Consider the following 20628-nt stretch of genomic DNA (forward strand, 5'->3'; position numbering starts at 1 on the left):
CACTTTGGGAGGCCTTGGCGGGCGGATCACCTGAGGTCAGGAGTTCGGGACAAGCCTGGCCAACATGGTGAAACCCCACCTCTACTAAAAATACAAAACTTCGGTAGGCATGGTGGCGCCTGTAATCCTAGCTACTGGGGAGGCTGAGGCAGGAGAATTGCTTGAACCTGGGAGGCGGAGTTGCAGTGAGCCAAGATCACGCCACTGCACTCCAGGCTGGGTGACAGAGTGAGACTGTCTCAAAAAAAAAAAAAAAAAGGTACAATATACAATGCACAGAGCCTGTGGAACTCCTGTCCCCAGGCATGTCCTGTTTCTCTTGTTGCATCTGGGGAAGGAAGGTAGGAAATGGTGCCCTTTCATCAGGGAAAGTGGTCACAGGCTTAAATTTTCCAAGCCCCACGAGTGATGAATAACTTATTTGCAGGCACAGTTCCTACCATGTAGCACAACATTTGTAAGCAGTGAAAAGGGTGACCATTCAGAAAAAAGATGGAAAGAGATGGGCATATATTTCTTGGCTCAGAAACAACCCTTGGTGGGGGCCGAATCCTGTGCTGCCAGAGCAACCCACAGGGTGACGTGTGGGAACTTTCTCTAGCTCTAACTTCTCAGCAGCAGGCTCTCTGGGACTCACTTTTCCTCTTGGCCTGACTCTGGCCCCAGAGCCAGACTGGGCAGCTTCTCAACACAGCCCTGGTGATGTAGCTATTCTTATCCCATTTTACTGAATGGGACACAGAGACGTAGAGAAGTGTAAGGATTCTGCTTAAAGGCAGAGACTTAACTGAGGAGCAGAACTGGAATCGAAGCAACTCCAAAGCCCATGACCCCTTGTTGGCTAGTCTGTTGGATCTTGTGACTTGTTTTGGCTGATGGAATGGTAACAGATATGACCCAGGTGTAATCCCATCACCATGAGGGAAATGTGTGGCAGGTAGCCACAAAAGAATGGGAGACCCATGGCGTAAACCTAGACCCAATCCATAGCTTAGAGCCATGCCCTGCCTAAATCTACTGAATCTCAGCTGACCCATAAACCCATTAGTGTGACAGTACATGCTTATTATTGCAGGCTACTAAGTTTTAGAGTAGTTGTCCTACAGCATTATTAGGCAATAGCTGGATAACACAGGACCTGTATTAAGTGCTTTCTGGGACCTGTAGCTTATTAGAAAAGCATGCATGTAGACCAGTGTTTCTCAAACCATGACCTGCATATGATTAACCTGGGGACCTTGTCAAAATACAGATTCTGCAGGAAAAAAGATTTGCGAACTATGCATCTGACAAAGGGCTAACAGCCAGAATCCTCAAGGAACTCAAACAACTCAGCAAGAAAAAACCAAATTACCTCTTTAAAAAGTGGACAAAAGACATGAACAGACATTGCTAAAAAGAAGACATATGAGAGGACAACAAACATATGAGAAAATGCTTTACATCAGTAATCATCAGAAAAATAAAAATTAAAACCACAATGAGATACCATTTTACACAAGTCAGAATGGCTATTATTAAAACGTCTAAAAACAACAGATGTTGCTGAGGACATGGATAAAAGGGCACCCTTATACACTGTTGATGGGAATGTAAGTAAGCATAACCTTTATAGAAAACAGTATGGAGGTTTCTCAAAGAACCCAAAATAGAACTACCATTCAATCCAGCAATCCCACTGTTGAGTATATACACAAAAAGAAAAAAAGCAATAGATCAGAAAGATACCTACACTCATCTGTTTACCACAGTACTATTCACAATAGCAAAAACATGGAATTAACCTAAGTGTCCATCAGTGGAAGACTGGATAAAGAAATGTACCATGGAATACTACTCAGACATAAAAAAGAATGAGATGTCTCTTGCAGCAACATGGCTGGTACCAGAGGCCATTATGCTAAGTGAAATAACTCAAACAGAAAGTTGAATATCACATGTTCTCCCTTATAAGTGGGGGCTAAACAATGGACATACACAAAGAGGAATCAGACACTGGGGACTCCAAAATGTGGGAGTCCCGAAAAATTACTCATTGGGTACAATGTTCATTACTCAGGTGATGAGTACACTAAAAGCCCAGACTTCACTACTACACAATATATGCATGTAAGGAATCTGTACCCCCCAAATATACATAAACAAACATTTTAAAAATTCAGATTCTGATGCAGTAGTTCTAGGCAGGGCTTAAGACTCTTATTTTCTAACAAGCTTTCAGGAGATGCTAATGCTGGTGGTCTGTAGACCACATTCTGGCTGCAAGGGCTGAAAAGCCATTTTGAGCTTCTTGTCTGTATCTCTGGGCCATGAATGTACCTAGTGAACATTTGGGCAATGGATGGGTTACCTTATGTGTAAGGGAATGACAACATTTGCCCTCATAATGAGAATCCTATGTGAGTCACTAACAATCTGTATCTCTTAGGTCCTGTGTAGCCAGAAAGTCAGAATTTCTTCAACTCATTTCTTGGGCTAAGAATTAGGAACATGTAAATGGGATCTCCCTTTTTATTTTTGCTCTTTCTACTCTCTGAAATTTTGAAGGTTCCCAGCAATACACTTGGCTTCCAATTCATTTTGAGCTGAAAATCCATGCTGGGTTTCTATGTTACAATGTAATTGAGGCCTCAGGCAGGAGATACAAAATTCATTTCTGGTTTTCTTAATTTCCACTCATGGGGACAAGGAATGGGGACAAGAGAATCAAGGAATATTGGACAGCAGGACATGGGAGAAGTAGAGTTTTCTTCTGGGACACTTTTCTAACCTGCTTTTTTTTTTTTTTTTTTTTTTTTTCCTTTTATCGTCAGTATGGCATTTTCTATCGATTTATCTTCAGTAACTTAAAGTTTAGATTGCTTTTTTTTTTTTTTTTTTTTTTTTGGGTCTAGCATCTAATTTTCATTTCACAACCTGCACCATGATGGTCACTACAATCAATGTCATCACCATCACTTGGAGAATCGACACCAATGAGATTACTTTGGGCATTCTGAAAAGAAAGGAGACTTCTTTCCAAGGAGACAGTACAGTATCTTAACTCCTTCTTTCAGTATTTCAGGATATACTGTAGTTCATACACTTATATTTTAACCATAGAAAAATATCACTTTGGGATTCAACCTTCAAATTCTATAATGTTTTCCAAGGAAGTACCTGGATTGTTGTAGATTCTAACACTTTATGGGAGTGTACCAAAAAGATTTCCACAATTTCTTAATAAGCTAAACATACAACTGCTATATAATCCAACTATTCTGCTCCACAGTATTCACCCAAGAGAAATGAAAGCAAATGTTCACACAAAGGCTTATACGTACCAGAATGTTCACAGCATCTTTAATAGTTGCCAAATAGGAAATAACCTAAATGGATCAATGGATAAACATATTGTGGTATATCCACACAATAGAATATTAATTGGTAATAAAAAGGAACAAATTCTCTATGCATAAAACATGAATGAATCTCAAAATTATTATGGTGAGCAAAGAAGCCATATCATGCAATGCTATGCATTCTGTATTCCACTTATACAAAAGTCTAGGAAATGCAACACTAATCTATAGTGAGAAGGGAGATCAGTGGTTGCCTGGAGATTGCTGAAGCTCACAGAGGAGCATGAGGAAACTTTTCAGATGGTAGATTTATTCATCATCTTGACTATGGTGATGGTTTTACAGGTGTCAGTATTATCCAATTTTTTATTTAAATATGTACAGTTTATCAGTTGTCAACTGCACTTCAACAAAGCTGTATTTTAAAAAATAATAAAATGACTGCCACTCTTCTCCTCCTGTCCTCACGGCTATCTCACAGGGTTACCTGTGAGGCAACGCATGTCTGTTATTTGTTTCTTTGTCATTGGCTTAGATATTCTATCTGGATGGCTGAAGTTAACACTGGGGTGGGCTATGACCGTTTCTAGCTTCTCTGCATTCTTCATATAGATTTTGGCCATATCTTGTTATTTTTGAAAATAGATAAGTGGTGTCCAGAGTATAAGGCCTGACCCATCACATTCAAAGTCTACCTGATTTTTTCTACATCACTGTTCTTGAGTATCTGGTGATTGGGATACTCAAAACTACAAATCTGGCAGCTCAGAGACCCAAACTTGCAGACAGAACTCTTCTATTCAATGAACCTTGCAGTACTATCTCTTACATGAAGAATGTGGGTATTGCTGTCTAATGGAGGTATGTCAGCCATAGAGAGTGCTCTGTGCAAGATGACTGGGTTTACTAAAATGTGCATGAGTCAGGCCAACAGGAAGAAGGGGTAGTTAACTTACTGTTTTCACTTCTGCTCAGTTTACAAAAATAACTTTCCAGGAACACATGCTGGTCTGTGCTTAGGCAGTTAATGCTAAGCTATCTGTATCCAGGCACCTTGGCCTCTGCTTATTTCAGGCATTTGATGACAATCCCACACTTCTCTGAGGCCTCCCCATTGTCACTCATCCTCCCACCTAAAATAGTATAGGACGGTGGGATCAGCTTCTCAGGAAAAAAAAGACCTGTTAGATGACCAAACAAAGGAATTTGTAGGCTTTGTGTAGGCGTGACCTTTGCAGCCCATCTCTGCAATTCTGGAATTTCCTTCTTCCCGACTGCTCCGGGAGGGCATGGGGTAGAGCCTGATCCTGTTGCTGCCTGCAGCTCCTCTCTCTGAGGCTAACAGACTTCCTCACTGTTAATGATAAGAAGAAGCAGGTGCCCCATGGAAACTCTATTCTGTTACCTTTCTGGAGACTTCTTGTACTGTTGCTACCTAGAGGAATATCCATCATCACCATGACTACCAGTTGGGTATGGTTCATTTAGTGTGGGTTTTCCCAGAAGTAGACCCTGAGACAAAGAACAAGTAATTTATTTGAGAGATAACCCCAGAAATCTCTAGTAGGGGAAGAGAAAGAGCCAGAAGGGTACATTATCAAGTCAGGGACCACAGTGGGCAGTGAGTACTTAGTCCCAAGAGAAACACTGGGTATAAGCATATTGGTTTTGTCAGCACTGGACTTGATCTAACCTCTTGACTGATATGCCACAGAAGGAAATAAATTAAGTTTTATGTATTTTTGTTCAGTTCTTATAATTTTTATAAAAACAGATTGTAAAGCTTTAAATCAGATTTAAAATAAGATACATATATTTTTTTCTAAAACACATTCTTTTGCTGTTTCTTTGAACTCACTACATATAATCTGGGCATTAAACCGACACCCCCATCCCATCTCTAAATTATCTTTTGTCTCTTGGGTAATGAGTAGAGACAGAGGGACAACCTTAGCTGTCATTGAGGAAAGGGGCTTCATTGTCATCCTTTCTTTTACAAATCTTAACATTTGTAAAGGGTAAAATTTGTAAACCCTAAGCCAAGGGTTGCAAAGGAAAGATGCTTTCAGAAGATGAGAGAGAAATAATGGAAGCAAAGAAAGCACTAAAATATTTTAAAATAAGACCAATGAAGACAAGTTAAAGAAACTGAGACAAAAACAATGAGTTAGTGTCCTTTGTAGGGACATGGATGAACCTGGAAACCATCATTCTCAGCAAACTGACACAAGAGCAGAAAATCAAACACTGCATGTTCTCACTCATAGGTGGATGTTGAACAATGAGAACACATGGACACAGGGAGGGGAGCAGGCAAAACTAATCTATGGTAATGAACGCCAGAAATTGGTTGCCTCTGGAAGGAGTAAATTGCCTACAGTGGTGAACTGGAAGTCTTTCTGGGGTGATGGGGAATGTTCTCTATCCTAATTTTGGTGGTAACTATATAGGCATATAAAACTGTCAAAAATGGAACTGAACCCTTAAGATTAATCCATTTTATTGTATGTAAATTATATATAGTTTAAAAAAAAGTTTTAAAAATGCAGAGAGAGAGGGAAGAGAGAAGAAAGATAAGAAGAAAGGAAAGGAAGATTAAAAAAAAAAGGAAGAAAAAGGAAAGAAAAGAAAGGAAAAAGAAGGGGAGAAAAGAGGCTAAAGAAGTTAGGAGAAAAGGCTGAGGGCAGAAGTGGAAGAGCTATTTCATTCAGTCCTGGGTTTCAGACTGGCTGAGTCTGACATTTGCATTTGATATTTACTACGAGAGTTCAGTAATGAAATACTCTTAAACAAGACACTGGATTTGAAAAAGCCAGAAAAATGCCTCAAGACATAAGATACAATTAAAAAACAGAAGTAAAAGTATGAGAAGGAAAATTAAGAGACATGAAAGACAGATCTTGAAATCTTCATGTTGTTTCAATATCTAACAAGAGTTCCAGAAAAAGAGTACAGAGATATTGGAAATAGCAAAGAAATAACTAAAGAAATTTTTTTCAAGCTGGAGACAAAGTTGGGACTTCAGATTGAAAGGGTCCACTATATGCTGAACAGGACTAACAACTAAAGTCCTGAATCTAAATACAGCCAGGTAAAATTCCTGAACATTATGAATAAAGGAAAAAAATCTTAAAAGTGTAAAGTTTCTAAAAAGTCACCTACGAAGAAATGGTATTAGATTTTTCATCTGAAATATGAGATGACATAAAAAATCATATTCTTGAAATTCTAATGGGGAATTAAGATAGAAGACAGCCAACTGTCAAATCAGCACTTAATTTTGAGAATCAAAGATATGTCTAAAGATATAGGTTCTCGCAGAGTTTATAATTAAATTCTCTCTGAAAAAAATTTTGAAACTATGTTCTAGCAAAATAAAAGATGAAAGTATGATTTTGAAGAAGCAGCAGCAGGCCGTGCACAGTGGCTCACACCTGTAATCCCAGCATTTTGGGAGGCTGAGGCAGGCAGATCACCTGAGGTCAGGAGTTTGAGACCAGCCTGGCCAACATGGTGAAACCCCAACTGTACTAAAAATACAGAAATTAGCCGGTCATGATGGTGGGTGCCTGTAATCCCAGCTACTTGGGAGGCTTAGGCATGAGAATTGCTTGAACCTGGGAGAGGGAGGTTGTACTGAGCTGAGATCGCCCCACTGCACTCCCACACTCCAGCCTGGGTGACAGAGCAAGACTCCGTTCAAAAAATAGTAATAAAAAAATTTTTTTAAAAAGGCAGCAGTGGCAGCAGATAAAGAAAAAAGTAAATCTTAGAATTAAGTCTAAATAATTATTGGGAGCGTAATAAAACTGATAATAACTGATTCTTAAAATAGACATACTAAAAGAAAAGAAAGAAAAAAGAGATATTAAAAGAAATATTCTAGCATTAAAATTTCAGAAGATTAAAAAATAAGAGATAGCATACAGACAAGACAGAGAAATAGCATGTCAGAATCTCGTTTATGTGATGGGTTTAGGTTATAAACACTGATTCTCGGCATTGATAGAAAAGTGTTAGTTCAAATATGTTTGTTAAAATGTTAAACATAATAGAACAGATAACCTTCAAAACTTGATAAAATTTTTTTAAAAACCTAAGTAATATTTAAATACTTATCAAATGGCCAGGTGTGGTGGCTCATGCCTGCAATCCCAACACTTTGGGAGGCTGAGGCAGGCGGACTGCTTGAGCCCAGGAGTTTGAGAGCTTCCTGGGCAACATGGTGAAACCCTGTCTCTATAAAAAATACAAAACTTCACTGGGCATGGTGGTGAGCACCAGTAGTCTCAGCTACTTGGGAGGTGGGAGATCACTTGAGCCTGGGAGGTGGAGGCTGCAGTGAGCTGAGATCCTGTCACTGCACTCCAGCCTGAGTGACAGAGTGAGATTCCGGCTCAAATAAATTAATAAATACTTATCAAATTCTTAAATGCCAAGCTCTAATAATGCATTTAGCATGCATTCAATGTTCTAATTTTTATAGTAATGCTGGGAAATAGTTACTATATATCTATTTTACAGAGGAGAAAACCTAGACATAGAGAGGCTAACCCTCTTGTCAAAGGTCATACAGATAAATTGAAGGTGGGAGTGGGGGAGGAAAAATAAAAATAAAAATTTAAGAATAGCAAATAAAATGAAAAAAAATTTCTAATTTATCAATAATCACAATAAATATAAATGGGTTAAATTCACTGATGTATAAACAAAGATAAGGTAGCTATAGCTAGAAATTGCAATATTAATACGACACAAAAAAGTATTCAAGACAAAAGGCAATAAAAGAGATAAAGAATTTCACCTTGATAAACAGTCACCAAAAAGGACACTTTATGTCATTGCACTATGGATTCTAAAAATATAAATAAAAAATTAGGAGGATGAAGATAAAAAAATGGCTATGATTTCTCCCTGTACACATGTTCTTTAATGTGACTTTGCTGCTTCTCCCATCAAGTGGAATTTATTTCCTGTCCACTAGAATCTTAGCAACCATGTGATTTGTTTGGCTAATACAACGCAGCTGAAATGATGTTGTGCAAACTCATCAAGAGGCCTTGCAATTTCTGCTTTTATTCTTTTGCTGCTCTGAGTCCACCATGTAATGATACATGAGCTAGACTCCTTAAAGATGAGAGATTATATGGAGAGCGAACCTAAATGACAGCAAGCACCGACTATCAGACAAATGAGTAAGGCCTTTGTGGACCACCTAGCCTACAGGAAGCCAGCAGATGGCCACAGCTACATGAGTAATATCAGGTGAAATCACCAGAAGAACCACACAGCTGTCATGAGCCCAAGCAAAGTGCTGTCATGCAAATTCATGAGGATATAAAATGGTGGTTAAGCCACTAAATTTTAGGGTGGCTTGTTCTGCAGTAATAGCTGTGTGAGGCAACTGTCCATCATTAAAAAAAATATTCCAGTAAGAGTAATCAGCCTGACTGCAAAATGAGCAGACAAGTCACAAAACAAGAAACACAAATGACTGTTGACTTGTATTAAGTACAAATAAATTATGCTTTTGCTTCTATAAGTGGCTCAGATGAACTCTTAAATCCAAAGCAATGAATACAAGAAGCTAAGCTGTTTTATTGAAGGCAATAGAGAAATAAAAGATGGAAAGTGCTCGTAAAGATGATAGGGAATAGAGAACAAAGACATTTTACTACATTCCAGAGTCTGGTTTGCTTTAATGTTATTGTAAAAGTAATCAAATTGGTGTTTTATAATTCTTGCTTAAATCTCACTGCCTTAATGAGTTCTGGCTTACTGCTAATATGTAGAAATTCATGATTATAAAACTGACTGAGATTTAGTGGGAAGGCAATCATTTGAATTTCAGACAAAGAAGATACCATTATTAGTGCTATTATTGCCTATGGAGTCTATATTTTGTCTTCCAGACTACTTTTATTATATATGTTTATCTATATCCATATCCATCTATGTTTTCTCTTTAATTAAAGATGCATGAAAGAGCTAATCTATCCGATTAATATGAGACAAACTTATTCTAAGGAGATAAGATTCAAAACCAAAAAAAGCTGATGTTTCCATGCATTTTTATGCAGCTATTGCAGACAGTTATCTAATTTCTTACTAGATATTTTAAAAATACTGAAAACAGTACAAAGACTAACATTTTTACTTTCATCAACCAGTTAACCAGTACAGAGAGAGTGCTCAAAACATTTTGCTACCACCTCATATCATACCTATCAATGTTTTGAGCATACTAGGGCATACCAGGAGAGACAGTCATACAAAGAGTCGAAAATGTAACCCCTAGTATGCCGAAACTACCAAAAGCATGTTAGTTTATACATAAATGTGTATGTATGTACAGATAATGTATATGTATATACATATGTCATAGTTGACCCAGTAAGACTGTCAAGATACAGTTGAAAATGTAAATTGTTAAAAGCCTTTCTCTCTCTTGACTGCATGACTTTATCAAGAACTTGCAATAGAAGTATGCTTCAAATAGTTCCCCACTATAAAATAACAAAACAAATTAAGAAGCCTCTAGCTGTGCAACCTTGGGCAAATTACCTAACCTCAGTTTCACCATTTGAAACAGGGATAATGATAGTACCTAATTTTGGGATTTTTGTGAGGATTAAGAAAGCTAGTATGTGTAAAGTGCTAGGAACACCTGCCACATAAAAGGCACTTAATAAATCTTAGCTATTATTGTTGTTTTCCTTACTACGACTTTATTGGGTGTCCTCGATATATCCTGAAATGAGAATGCATCCCTTTTTAAATGAATCCAAACATACAACTTGGGTAAATAAATTCACCATTGCATATTTCTGACTAAGTCAACCTTATATTTTAGAAGGCTACACACAGAAACAAAAACAATACAAATAATATATACGGATTAATTTTCTGATTATGAAGGAGGATTTTAGCAGCTCAGGATAGCATAGAACCAACAAATTTAAATGATAAACATTTAAGACTTGGGTTTAAAATGTCTGGTAAAAAGAAAGAATACAGTGTCCACAGTTTTGTCTTCAAATACACCTGCTACTAGCAAATTCAATTCCTGGGGCCTGAAAACGACGGGCTAATAAATGGCTTTTGCAGACCTCCTCATCTGGCAGAACATTCTTCATTTGACTTATAATATCCTTAGAGAGTCAGAGGGCCAAAGAAATAACTTTGGTCAGGAAGAGTATAAAACTTCTATAATAACAAATTACAAAACAGCAAAATTATGAACTAAACTGCTAAACTCATCATTCCGCTTGGAAAAGTATGTGCATTGAGTGGACAGTATCACCGAACACTATTACAAGATAAGCTGAGGTTGGTAGATTAACAGCTACTTGGGACTCAAGATATTTCTAGGAGCATAACTCTTTCTAAATCTCCCATTTCTTCTCTCCTCTTGGGGCAGTTCTTCAGCCAAAGCCCCTTTTGAGAATTCAGTTCACTTCCCTTTTAGAATTGCGAATTCCCCAGCTGCTTCTCTCATTGCCTTACCGTTCAAGTGGAAAAGGCCAACCCCAGGTTATTCTAATGATAGCAAACACCTCATAAAGAAATTTGCCAAATTTACTTTTCCACAGAATATCATTTGTATGGCTTTTCCTGAGTCCATTAGGAAAGAAAGCATCATGCATAAAATATAGCTTCCAGAAATCTTGCAGATATTAAGAATTATCCCAGTGTTAGATTGGTGGGTGCCCCAGTCTACAGGATGGGGGCATCTTCAACTTCCCCATAGAAATTCCCTCAGTCTATCGCTGTAACTGTTTACCCACAGGAAAAGATGAGAGACCACACAAAGTTTGAACATTTTTAGAAATGTCCCAGAGTTAAAAGAACTTTAAGCTTTGGGGTGTGTACTTTTCTACTCTTGGTTTTGTAACTGCATGCAATGATCACCTTGCTTTAGTCTATCCTGGTAGAGACAAAATTTGGTGTAATCAAGAGCTTGGAATGTCTGAACTTTGGCAAGTCTTTTAACTTCACTGTTGAAGTTTTTGCATCTGTAAAGGGCTATATTAACAGTACCATGTCTCATAAGACTATGGTTAAATTATGTGAGTTAAATTTTACTCAGCCTGACTTTGAAGGTCGCTTTAATAGTGGGATTCTGTTTATCCATTTCAGCTCCAGGGCAAGGGGAGGGTGTAGCGGACGGTCAGACACAATGTGAGTTCTGGTTTCTGAACAGAGTTGCCCAGGTAGGCATTTCCTGCTGCTATCTTAGAAAGCGCCCTTCGGCGAGGCACTTTCTAAATGCTTTAAATGTAAAGCACTTAAAACGGGCACATAGTAAACGCTACGCAAGTGTTTCAGGAGTTTTCTCTTTACGGTAGTTTTTCGCACCAAATTGTGTAAAGATGTAAAAAGTGAATTAGCAAAGGCAATGAATATAAAGTCCTTTGGGAACAATGAATAATGTCTATTTTATTTTTTGTTTTGTTTTTTGAAACGGAGTCTCGCTTTATTGTCCAGGCTGTAGTGCAGTGGTGCAATCTAAGCTCACTGCAACCTCACAATTCTCCTGCCACAGCCTCTGGAGTAGCTGGGACTAGAGACGTGTGCCACCACGTCCAGCTAATTTTTCTATTTTTAGTAGAGAGGGACCACGTTGGCCAGGCTGGTCTCAAACTTCTGGCCTCAGGTGATCCACCCGCCTCTGCCTCCCAAAGTGCTAGGATTACAGGCGTGGGACACCCCTCCTGGTTTGAGTAGGAGATTTAGGAGCCAGAGAATCCCCTCTGCTTCCTGGGAAAATCCCTGCTTACTTTTGTCTATGCTCCAAGCTGACAGGTGTCACACCCCTAAACTCAAGGAAAGGTGTTTCTTTCTTTCTTTTTTTTTTTTTTTTGAGACAGAGTCTCACTCTGTCCCCAGGCTGGAGTGCAGTGGCACGATCTCAGCTCACTGTAACCTCCGACTCCGACTCCGGGTTCAAGCGATTCTCCTGTCTCAGCCTCCCGAGTAGCTGGGACTACAGGCACGTGGCACCACGCCCAGCTAATTGTATTTTTAGTAGATACAGGGTTTCACCACGTTCGCCAGGATGGTCTCGATCTCTCGACCTCCTGATCCATCCACCTCAGCCTTCCAAATTGCTGGGATTACAGGTGAGAGCCACCGCGCCCGGGCCGAAAGATGTTTTCTAAGATAGCGGCAGAAATTGCCTACCTGGGCAACTCTATTCAGAAACCAGAACTCACATTGTGTCTGACCGTGCACTCCCCTTGCCCTGGAGCTGAAATGGATAAACAGAATTCCACTGCTAAAGCAACCCTCAAAGGGGGAGATTCTTGGAAGAAAGACTTTGCTACAAGTTAAAAAACGCCAGATAACCCCAGTCCAAATCACTACCGGTGCCTTGACTCTGCACTCTCCCTATGAGCAACACTGGAGGCAAGGGAATCCTAAGACTGAGGAGGGGGTGCCTGGCTATTTATTCTCTTTGGGAAATTATGTCATGACCTTTGGTCTTGCTTCCTTAAGGGGCAGACTCCCGGAGTTCTTTCTTCCAAAGACTTTAGGGATACTATCCTACAGTCTCCTTGCATCACTCCAGCCTGAAGTAATATTACTCAGCCTCCGAAGGGCAACGAAAGACTGGCAGCACCCCTAGCAAGCACATTTTCCACACTTCGTCTTCTCATCCCAAACCTCCCTCCCTCCCATCTCCCCACCAACCCCACCAACCCCACGTCTGACCCGTGACCAACAGAACTGGAGAAGAGCAGCCAGGAGACCTCCAGCCGCGTGCAGCCTCCCCGGCACTTGCCTTTGCTCCGCCTCTGCCTAAGTCATGTGACCCAGGCAAAACCACTGCCAAAACAGTTGCTCTTAGGTGGGGCAAGAGACCCGCCTCCTCGCATCCATCAGGCACCAGCTCAGCACCGCCCCCCACCCCACCACCACACACACACCCAGTCCCCGCAGCCTCGCACGCCCCTCTCCGGCGGCGCACTCACCTGCAGCTGAGCTCCGCTGGCGTTGCCCGTGGCCGCGTCGGACCCGTCGGCGGCTCCCAAACCGCGAAGCACGGTGATGTGCAGCGTGAGTAGCAGCAGCCCCAACAGCAGCAGCAATTCGGCCGCCAGGCGCACCATCCTCTTGAGACGCGCGGCTTTAGGACCCGGCGCGGCGGGCGGTGGCGCCGGGGGAGGAGGAGTAGGAGCCCGGGAGCCCGGCAGCGCTGCGCCCGCCTCGGCCCCAGCCGGGGCCACGCTTCCCAGGCCCGCGGTGCTGGCGCCTGGCGTGGCGGGGCGCACGGAACCTGGGGAGCAGGAGCCGCCGCCGCCGTCGCCGCCGCACCACGGCGGAGCCACCGCGAGGCCGGGGGTGTCCAACTCGGCAGCGGAGCAAACCCCGGCGCTGCCCGGCGGCGGCGGCGGGGACGGGGTCCCGGGGCTGTCCGGGACCCGGGCCAGGCCGGAGGCCACACTGCGGGCAGGGAGCTGCGGGGTCGGCGGCGGGGCGGGCGCAGCCGAGCCCCCGAGCGCACATGGGCGCCCCAGATGTGGCCGCGGCGCCGCAGCTGAGGCGGGAGCGGCCGCCAGAGGAGCGCGGGGAGGAGAAGGAGGAGGAGGAGGGCTTCAGCTGCGGCCGGGAGTTACCTCCACGCTTGGCTCCCCCGCCCTCGCCGCCCCGAGCCACTCACCCAGCAAGCCACTTCCACTCCTCTCCGCGCTCCTCTGGGCGGCCTGCCGCGCAGCCCCGCACAGAGTCTTGGGAGGGCTGGTTCCAGATGGGGCCCCAGGCACGCAGAGGTTGTCACTGTTCGGAGGTAGCCGGGGCGCCCTCGGCGTCTGCGTTCGCCTGCCGGGCTGTACCGAGTGCCCGCTGCCGAGGTCGCTGCGGCGGGCGCGGGTAGAGTCCTTGTGCGCACGGAGGCTTGGGGCTGGTTTAGAAACCTTTATTGGCAAAGTGGAGCTGGAGTTGCAGTGATGGAAAACGGAGGGAGCACCGGACAATTCAGGTGTCTGCCTGCGACCCCTGCCTGAAGCAGTCGGGGAGGGGAAGAGTGACAAAGTGTGGCTCCCGAAGGGTCTTGACGCTTGCTGGGCCGCCCGCTCGCAGGGCACGGCTGTTCGCGCGTCCGCGGCGTCCGGGAGAGCCGGGGAAGAAAGGGGAGTTCGACTCGCTGGGCGTCCGTCTGGTCAGGGGCGCAGGTGTAGAAGGAAGCTGCAGGGACGCAGTGCCAGCGGCCCAGGCTCTCAGGAACTGGGAGTGAATCTCAGCTCCAGCAGACTTGCGTCTGGGGTCTCATCCCGGGGGTGCCGCGCCCAGAGCGTATTTGGGGGCTGGCGTTGCGGAGCCGTGAATCCTGGGCCACCGCCTCATGACCGCTCTGCAGCCTCGGGCTCCCGCGTGCGGCTCATGCCTGCAGGGGGCAGTTGGCGAATGAAAGGGCTCGGTGGTGGAGCTGAAGGCGCGGAGTCCTAGCGTCGGATGCTAGAGCGAACTGGGCTGGTCCGAGGCACCGCGCGCTTCGCTCCTAGATCTTGCTCTAGCTTCCGCTTTACAGAAGTGGCTCGGAGTAGCGGACGCGGAGTACTGCCGGGCCTTTTATAGTGCGCTTCCCCGCCTCCCACCGGTTCCCCCGCTTACTCCTCCCCTGCACCAGTCCAGCCCTTCCCGCCCTGAGAGCCAAGCCTTAGTCCTGCGGTTCGCACACGTCAACTTCGCACGTTTCCTAGCCCTTCCCGCGTCCGGTACCCTAGTGCCTCCGGGAGGGATCCTCCGAATTCTCCCGTGGTGAATGAAATTAAGTAAATAAGCAACACTTTCTTGCCGGCACGCCTCCGTTTCCTCCTCCCCAATTTCCTACCTTCCTCCTCCTCCTCCTAGAAAATGATGTAAGATTCTTAATCCAACTGCTTTTGAGTTCACGCAAGGCATCTCAACCAAATATTACTCAAATTAAGACAAACTCTTGCACCGTTCCGAAAGTTCCTCCGGCCACCGCGACACTTTGCAGACTTTAAATAGCGGTGGTTAATGAAGGGTCTGCTGGCTGGGTTTATTTGTGCCAGGGAGAGGAAGGGACGTGATGGCTCTTTAAAGATGCCTAAAGCATCCTTAAAATTCTAACTAGCTCCAGCATCTTATTAATAAATTGGCAGCTGTTTATGGAGCCTGCTATATTTTTTCCTTTTCAGTATTTTTTGGGGGGAGGTGCGGGGGAGGAGGGGAGATGTTTGGAGGGGTGCTTGCTTTGGATTTTTAGGCAGCTGGCCTTTCAGACATCTTATTTCTATCTCCAGGCTCTAAAATGCCAATAATTATCAACTGGCGCGTGGGTGTGGGGGAGGGGGGAAACTTGAAAGAGTAACCGCCCGTAGTTCAAATGGGAGATCAAAGAGGAGATCTCAGCGGCTTTTAAATCCTGTAAGGATCCTCCTGTGTGTTTTCTAATTAGGATCACTTAAAAGGGAAAGGGCTGGAGAATCAGCGCCGAAATAGAATATATAAATTAAGATGGCAAACTAGAATCCCATACCCAAAGAGTTTTAAGGGTGGCTCTAACCTCCAGTTGTGCCAGATTATGATATGGGCTTGCAGCAACAAATGACTTTTCTATTGCCAGAGGCAGGCTGGTCTGAATTAGGATCCAGGGGCTGCTGTGTCTTGCCCTTTCATCACACACAGTCACCACATGTCAGCCTCAGCTGCCTCTCCTCTCATCTAAAAGTAACAGTTTTGGACCCAAGAGAAAAAATGACCTTTAAAAAAAAACTGCAAAGAAAACTTTGCAATGAATGTAAATTCTTGTAAAATTGTAAATGGAGATTTGGGGATCAAAGTCTTTGTAAAATGTTGTAAAAATTGCAAATTGAATTTTGGGGACAGATGTCTTTATAAAATGTTGAACAAATGTATGAATGAATCCTATTAAAATCCCTTCATGCTGAGAGACCCCTATTCCAGGTGAGTTTATGTTCCAGTAATCACACATAACGAGTATTGATAAACATCCGTAAACCATGATTCTAGTTGCCGAAGCAGGCTTGCCAGCAGGGCTCTGTTTTTGAGTTAGGGAACACTGGCTTACAATTTTTCTGGAAAAAGAATTACAAATTTAATAGTCTAAACCAATTACGTTTCAAGCACATTTATGAAATTGTACCTGTAGCTGCTGATGCGAATTTTAAAAATCCTACCTCATTCGGCAGAAGGTCCAGAGCACACTATTCATATCTTTATTATTGATTTTATGACATTTGTGTCTGTTTGCATTTCTGTCTTCCCACTAGACCTTGATCAGGATTACCTTTGTGGTAGAACATTTCAGAGGATCCCCCCACTGCCACTCCATCCCAGTATTTCATTTTCTCTCTGGGTTCATGGCTATGAGACATTTTCTAGGTATACTTGAATCTAGGTTGGACTGTGAAGAGCTCTGTTCCTTCCAGGTCTGACCACAAAACATCCTGAGTGGTTATCTGCACACACTGTCTTTCCTTTTTTTCCCTTTTTCATTCATTCTCTCTCTCTGTTTTTTTTTTTTTGTTTTTGTTTTTTTTTCTTTGTGAGACAGTGTTGCTCTGTTGCCCAAGCTAGAGTGTAGTGGTGTGATCTCAGCGCACTGACTGCAGCCTCTGCTTCCCAGGTTGAAGCGATTCTCTTGCTTCAGTTTCCCAAGTAGCTGGGATTACAGAATCCCACCACTATGCCAAGCTAATTTTTGTATTTTTTAGTAGAGACAGGTTTTCACCCTTTTGGCCAGGCTGGTCTCGAACTCCTGACCTCAAATGATCCACCCACCTCGGCCTCCCAAAGTGCTGGAATTACAGGCATGAGCCAATGTGCCCAGCTCTCTCTTTTCTTTCTACATGGCAAAGGACTTTGAGGTTAAGGGAACTCAGATTTGAGTTACTGCTCAAAAGAGAACAATTGGACCAGGAATATCTGCATTGAACCTTGTGCAAGTGAGATAAAACTGTTCACAGACATTGTGGTCTGGGGATGTTTGCACAGCAACTGGTATAATGGTATCCATCCTGACAAGCATAATCTTTGAGACAATGCCTTGCTCAGAGTAATTGCTAAATCAGTGTTTATAAAATGCATGTAACAAATCTGGTATTTGTTTATACTCCAATTAATAGATTACCTCTTCTTAGAGTGCTTGTACCATAGGTGTCTTGACATTAATATTTATAACTCTTCTGCCTCTTGGTTGTACTATTCTTACATAGATTTTGTCTTTCAATATTGGTCCCATTTATATTATAGGCAAGCTTATTTGACTGGAATATTTGAAGGAAGTAAGAGAAATTAACAATACCAGAACACCTATAGTTCATATCATTCCAGAGAACTTTGTGGCCTATTATAACCAGGATTTTATTTGTTTTCTTTTATTTTGCTAAAGATTGGTGCAAGACAGCAAAGAGTAGTTTCAATGAATCCCTAATTTTTTTTTTTTAGTATGCAATGTTTTAAATATATTAGAAAGTAAAGAGAGTAATGTAATAAATCCTTACATACTCATAAGCCAGCTTCAATAAATCTTATTGGCAATCTTGTCTTACGTATATTCTCAATATTCTCATAAATTTCCTCCATTTCAGATTATTTTAAGCAAATTCATTATATATCATTTCATATGTACATATTTCAGTATATACTCAAAAAGGTAAGGGCTCCATTAAGCAATGTTTTTTAAACACACACATATTCAATGTGAGCTTTAAAACAGGTTTGAGAAGTTACAGCCAGAGACTTTTTCTGGATGTAAGGATGATTAGCATTTAGAGATTGTGTTGGAGGCTGTTCTGTGTTCACCAAAACCTGTTTCCTATTCTTCCTGGGCATTCTAGTACACTTCATTTCTTAATATCCTATGCATGTGACTGAATTCGGGCCAATAGAATATGGGCAGATTAATGGGTGTCCCTTCCAGATCTAGCCCATAAAAACTTCCTGTGCATGATCCGTTTCACCCTTGTCTGCTGGCTGGATGTTTTTACCCGTAGAGCAATGATCAATCTGGGTCTCTGGAGCAGAGTCCCTACCTGACCCCTACATTTGCCCATGAATAGCCTGGCTGGGCTAGTGTATGATTGAGAAATTTTTAAAAAAAATGTGTGAAGCCATTAAACTTTTGTGGTTTGTTCCAGGAACTTTCATTACCCTAACTAGGGGGCAGTTCTGAGGTGGGAGGAATGGCAAGCTTTTTCTTTAGAAGGCAAGATGGAATATATTTTTTGTCTTTGTGGGCTATAAGGTCCCTTTTGCAATTACTCAACTCTGGTGTTGCAGTGGGAAACCAGTCGTAGAAAATACGTGAAGGAATGGGTATAACTGTGTTTTAGTAAAATTTCATGTATGCAGCTGGGCAGCTAGACCACATGACTTAGTTTGTCAACTGATGTCCTAAGGGATTGGCACAGCCTCAGCACCTTGTTTTAGGTGCTGTGTATGAAGGAATTAGATGGACTCCACTTACTATCTTATCTTCTTAGTCTCAGTTGCCTTATCTGTGAATTGAGGCTAAGAATGTCTACTCTCAGAATGCTGTGAAGTTCAACTATCACTCTCACGTGGAGGAAAAAGCAGGCCATTCTAGGTCTCTATGCTGATCAAAACAGGACTCCATATTCCATCCATGAGGGCAGGGAGCTTGTTTGCCTTATTCACTTCTGAATTCACATAGTAACTGCTCCATCAATATCTATTCAGTGAATGCAACTTTTAGAAAACTGCTGAAATTTGGAGCTCCAAGGAGCCTTGAAGGTAAACCAGAAGCCCTCAAAGAAACACAAACAGACAAGTCTAAAGTGTTGTTCCATTAGAGCCTCTCCTTTGAACTAAGACGGGGCCACAGTGCTCAGAAGTGAGAAAATCACCACAGTCAGAGGTGCTCCCAGGGTCTCCACCCCTGAAAGCAGCTGCTGGGCTTGTGGGACACCTGGACCGCCAGCCACGTTCCACTTCCCTATGCTCCAACACACACAAAACCTGTGAAGACTGGGGGACACTTGTGGCTCTTTTCATATCCTGCTAAGAGCCCCTAGCTGTACAGAGAATCCAAGAGACCACCAAATATGTGAGGTCAAGAAACTATTCCAAGGGAGTGCTGTTCTTCCCCAGAGCAAGGCTGGAGTGGTGGTGAAATAGGACCAGCTTCTTAGAAGGATTCCTGATGATTCTCCCCTACATGCCAGGCTCCTTTACTGCGTTTCTGGTGTGATATTAAAACATAATGACCTGCTCTGTTAGTGACCTCTTCTGCAAATAGCTAACCCTTATAGTTCCCATCTGCATTCAGAGGAGACTCCTTTATTACATTTGCTTTGTTGTAATTATTTCCGTGCAAATTCTGGAAAGCCAAATAGAATCTCAGCACATGTTACAACTGGAGGAGAAAAGTGCATCATAACTACAAGGTTATATAATTTCCAGGCAAAAAAGGGAACAAACTATGTGGTCAGAATTAAATCTTGGAGCCTAGCTGTTGGGAGGGGCCCACAGAGTTCATTTAGCTTCCTTTACAAACGAGGCAGCAGGCCCAGAGAATTAAATAGACATTCTCAGTATTGCACAGGGACTTGGTGGCAGCATCAGGACAAGAGACCAGGTTTCCTAACCTCCAAGACCAACATGATTTCATTTTTTAAAGTAAACTTTCAAAAATTAAAGTATACTGTACGTATAGAAAAGAGCCCAGACTCATAATCTGAAATTAATCCTAGAGAAACAATCCTGGATGCATAGCCAAGTAGAATTTTTGCTACTGAGATCAAGACGCAGAATGTTACCAGTACCCCAGAAGCCAATTATTACCTGAATGTTACCAATATTTTGACTTCTCTTGCCATACATTTGATTTGCCTTTAAAAATTAATACAGTTGAATTTTACAGTATACACTCTTTTGTGTCTGGCTCCTTGTGCCATCCTCTATTGCTCTTCCCAACTCTGCTTCAAAAAAAAAAAAAAATTGAAACATGTAGAAAAGCTGCAAGTATAATTGAATGAACACCTGTAGATCTTTGTGGTAGACTATTTAAAATGACCACAGTATTCTCCCCATTGTCTCCAGGCTTTTTACAATGTGTAGTTTCTCCCATCACAAAGTGGAAGCCTTGCGATTTACTTTCACAAACAAAATGCAGCTGATGTTGTACCAGTTCTGCAGTTATGCTTCAATAAGCTTTACATGCCTCCTTTCTCGCTCAATCTCTGTCTCTCTCTCTCTCTCTGTCTCTCTCTCTCTCTCTCTTTGTCTCTCTCTCTGTCTCTCTCTCTCTCTCTCTCTCTGTGTGTGTGTATGTGTG

General features: G+C 42.6%; 1 protein-coding gene across 1 annotated transcript in view; it reads right to left on the reverse strand.

The window, feature by feature from the left end:
- ISM1 (isthmin 1) overlaps positions 1 to 13921 on the reverse strand; it is a 79860-nt gene extending 65939 nt beyond the window's left edge. The window contains exon 1 of the mRNA XM_017517456.2: positions 13316 to 13921. Coding sequence (XP_017372945.1) covers positions 13316 to 13453 — 138 coding nt within the window. The 5' untranslated portion in view covers positions 13454 to 13921. The remainder of the gene's footprint in view (positions 1 to 13315) is intronic.
- Between the last annotated feature and the right edge of the window lie 6707 nt (positions 13922 to 20628).

Source organism: Cebus imitator, unplaced genomic scaffold (assembly GCF_001604975.1).
Source record: "Cebus imitator isolate Cc_AM_T3 unplaced genomic scaffold, Cebus_imitator-1.0 Scaffold632, whole genome shotgun sequence".
Classification (NCBI taxonomy): domain Eukaryota; kingdom Metazoa; phylum Chordata; class Mammalia; order Primates; family Cebidae; genus Cebus; species Cebus imitator.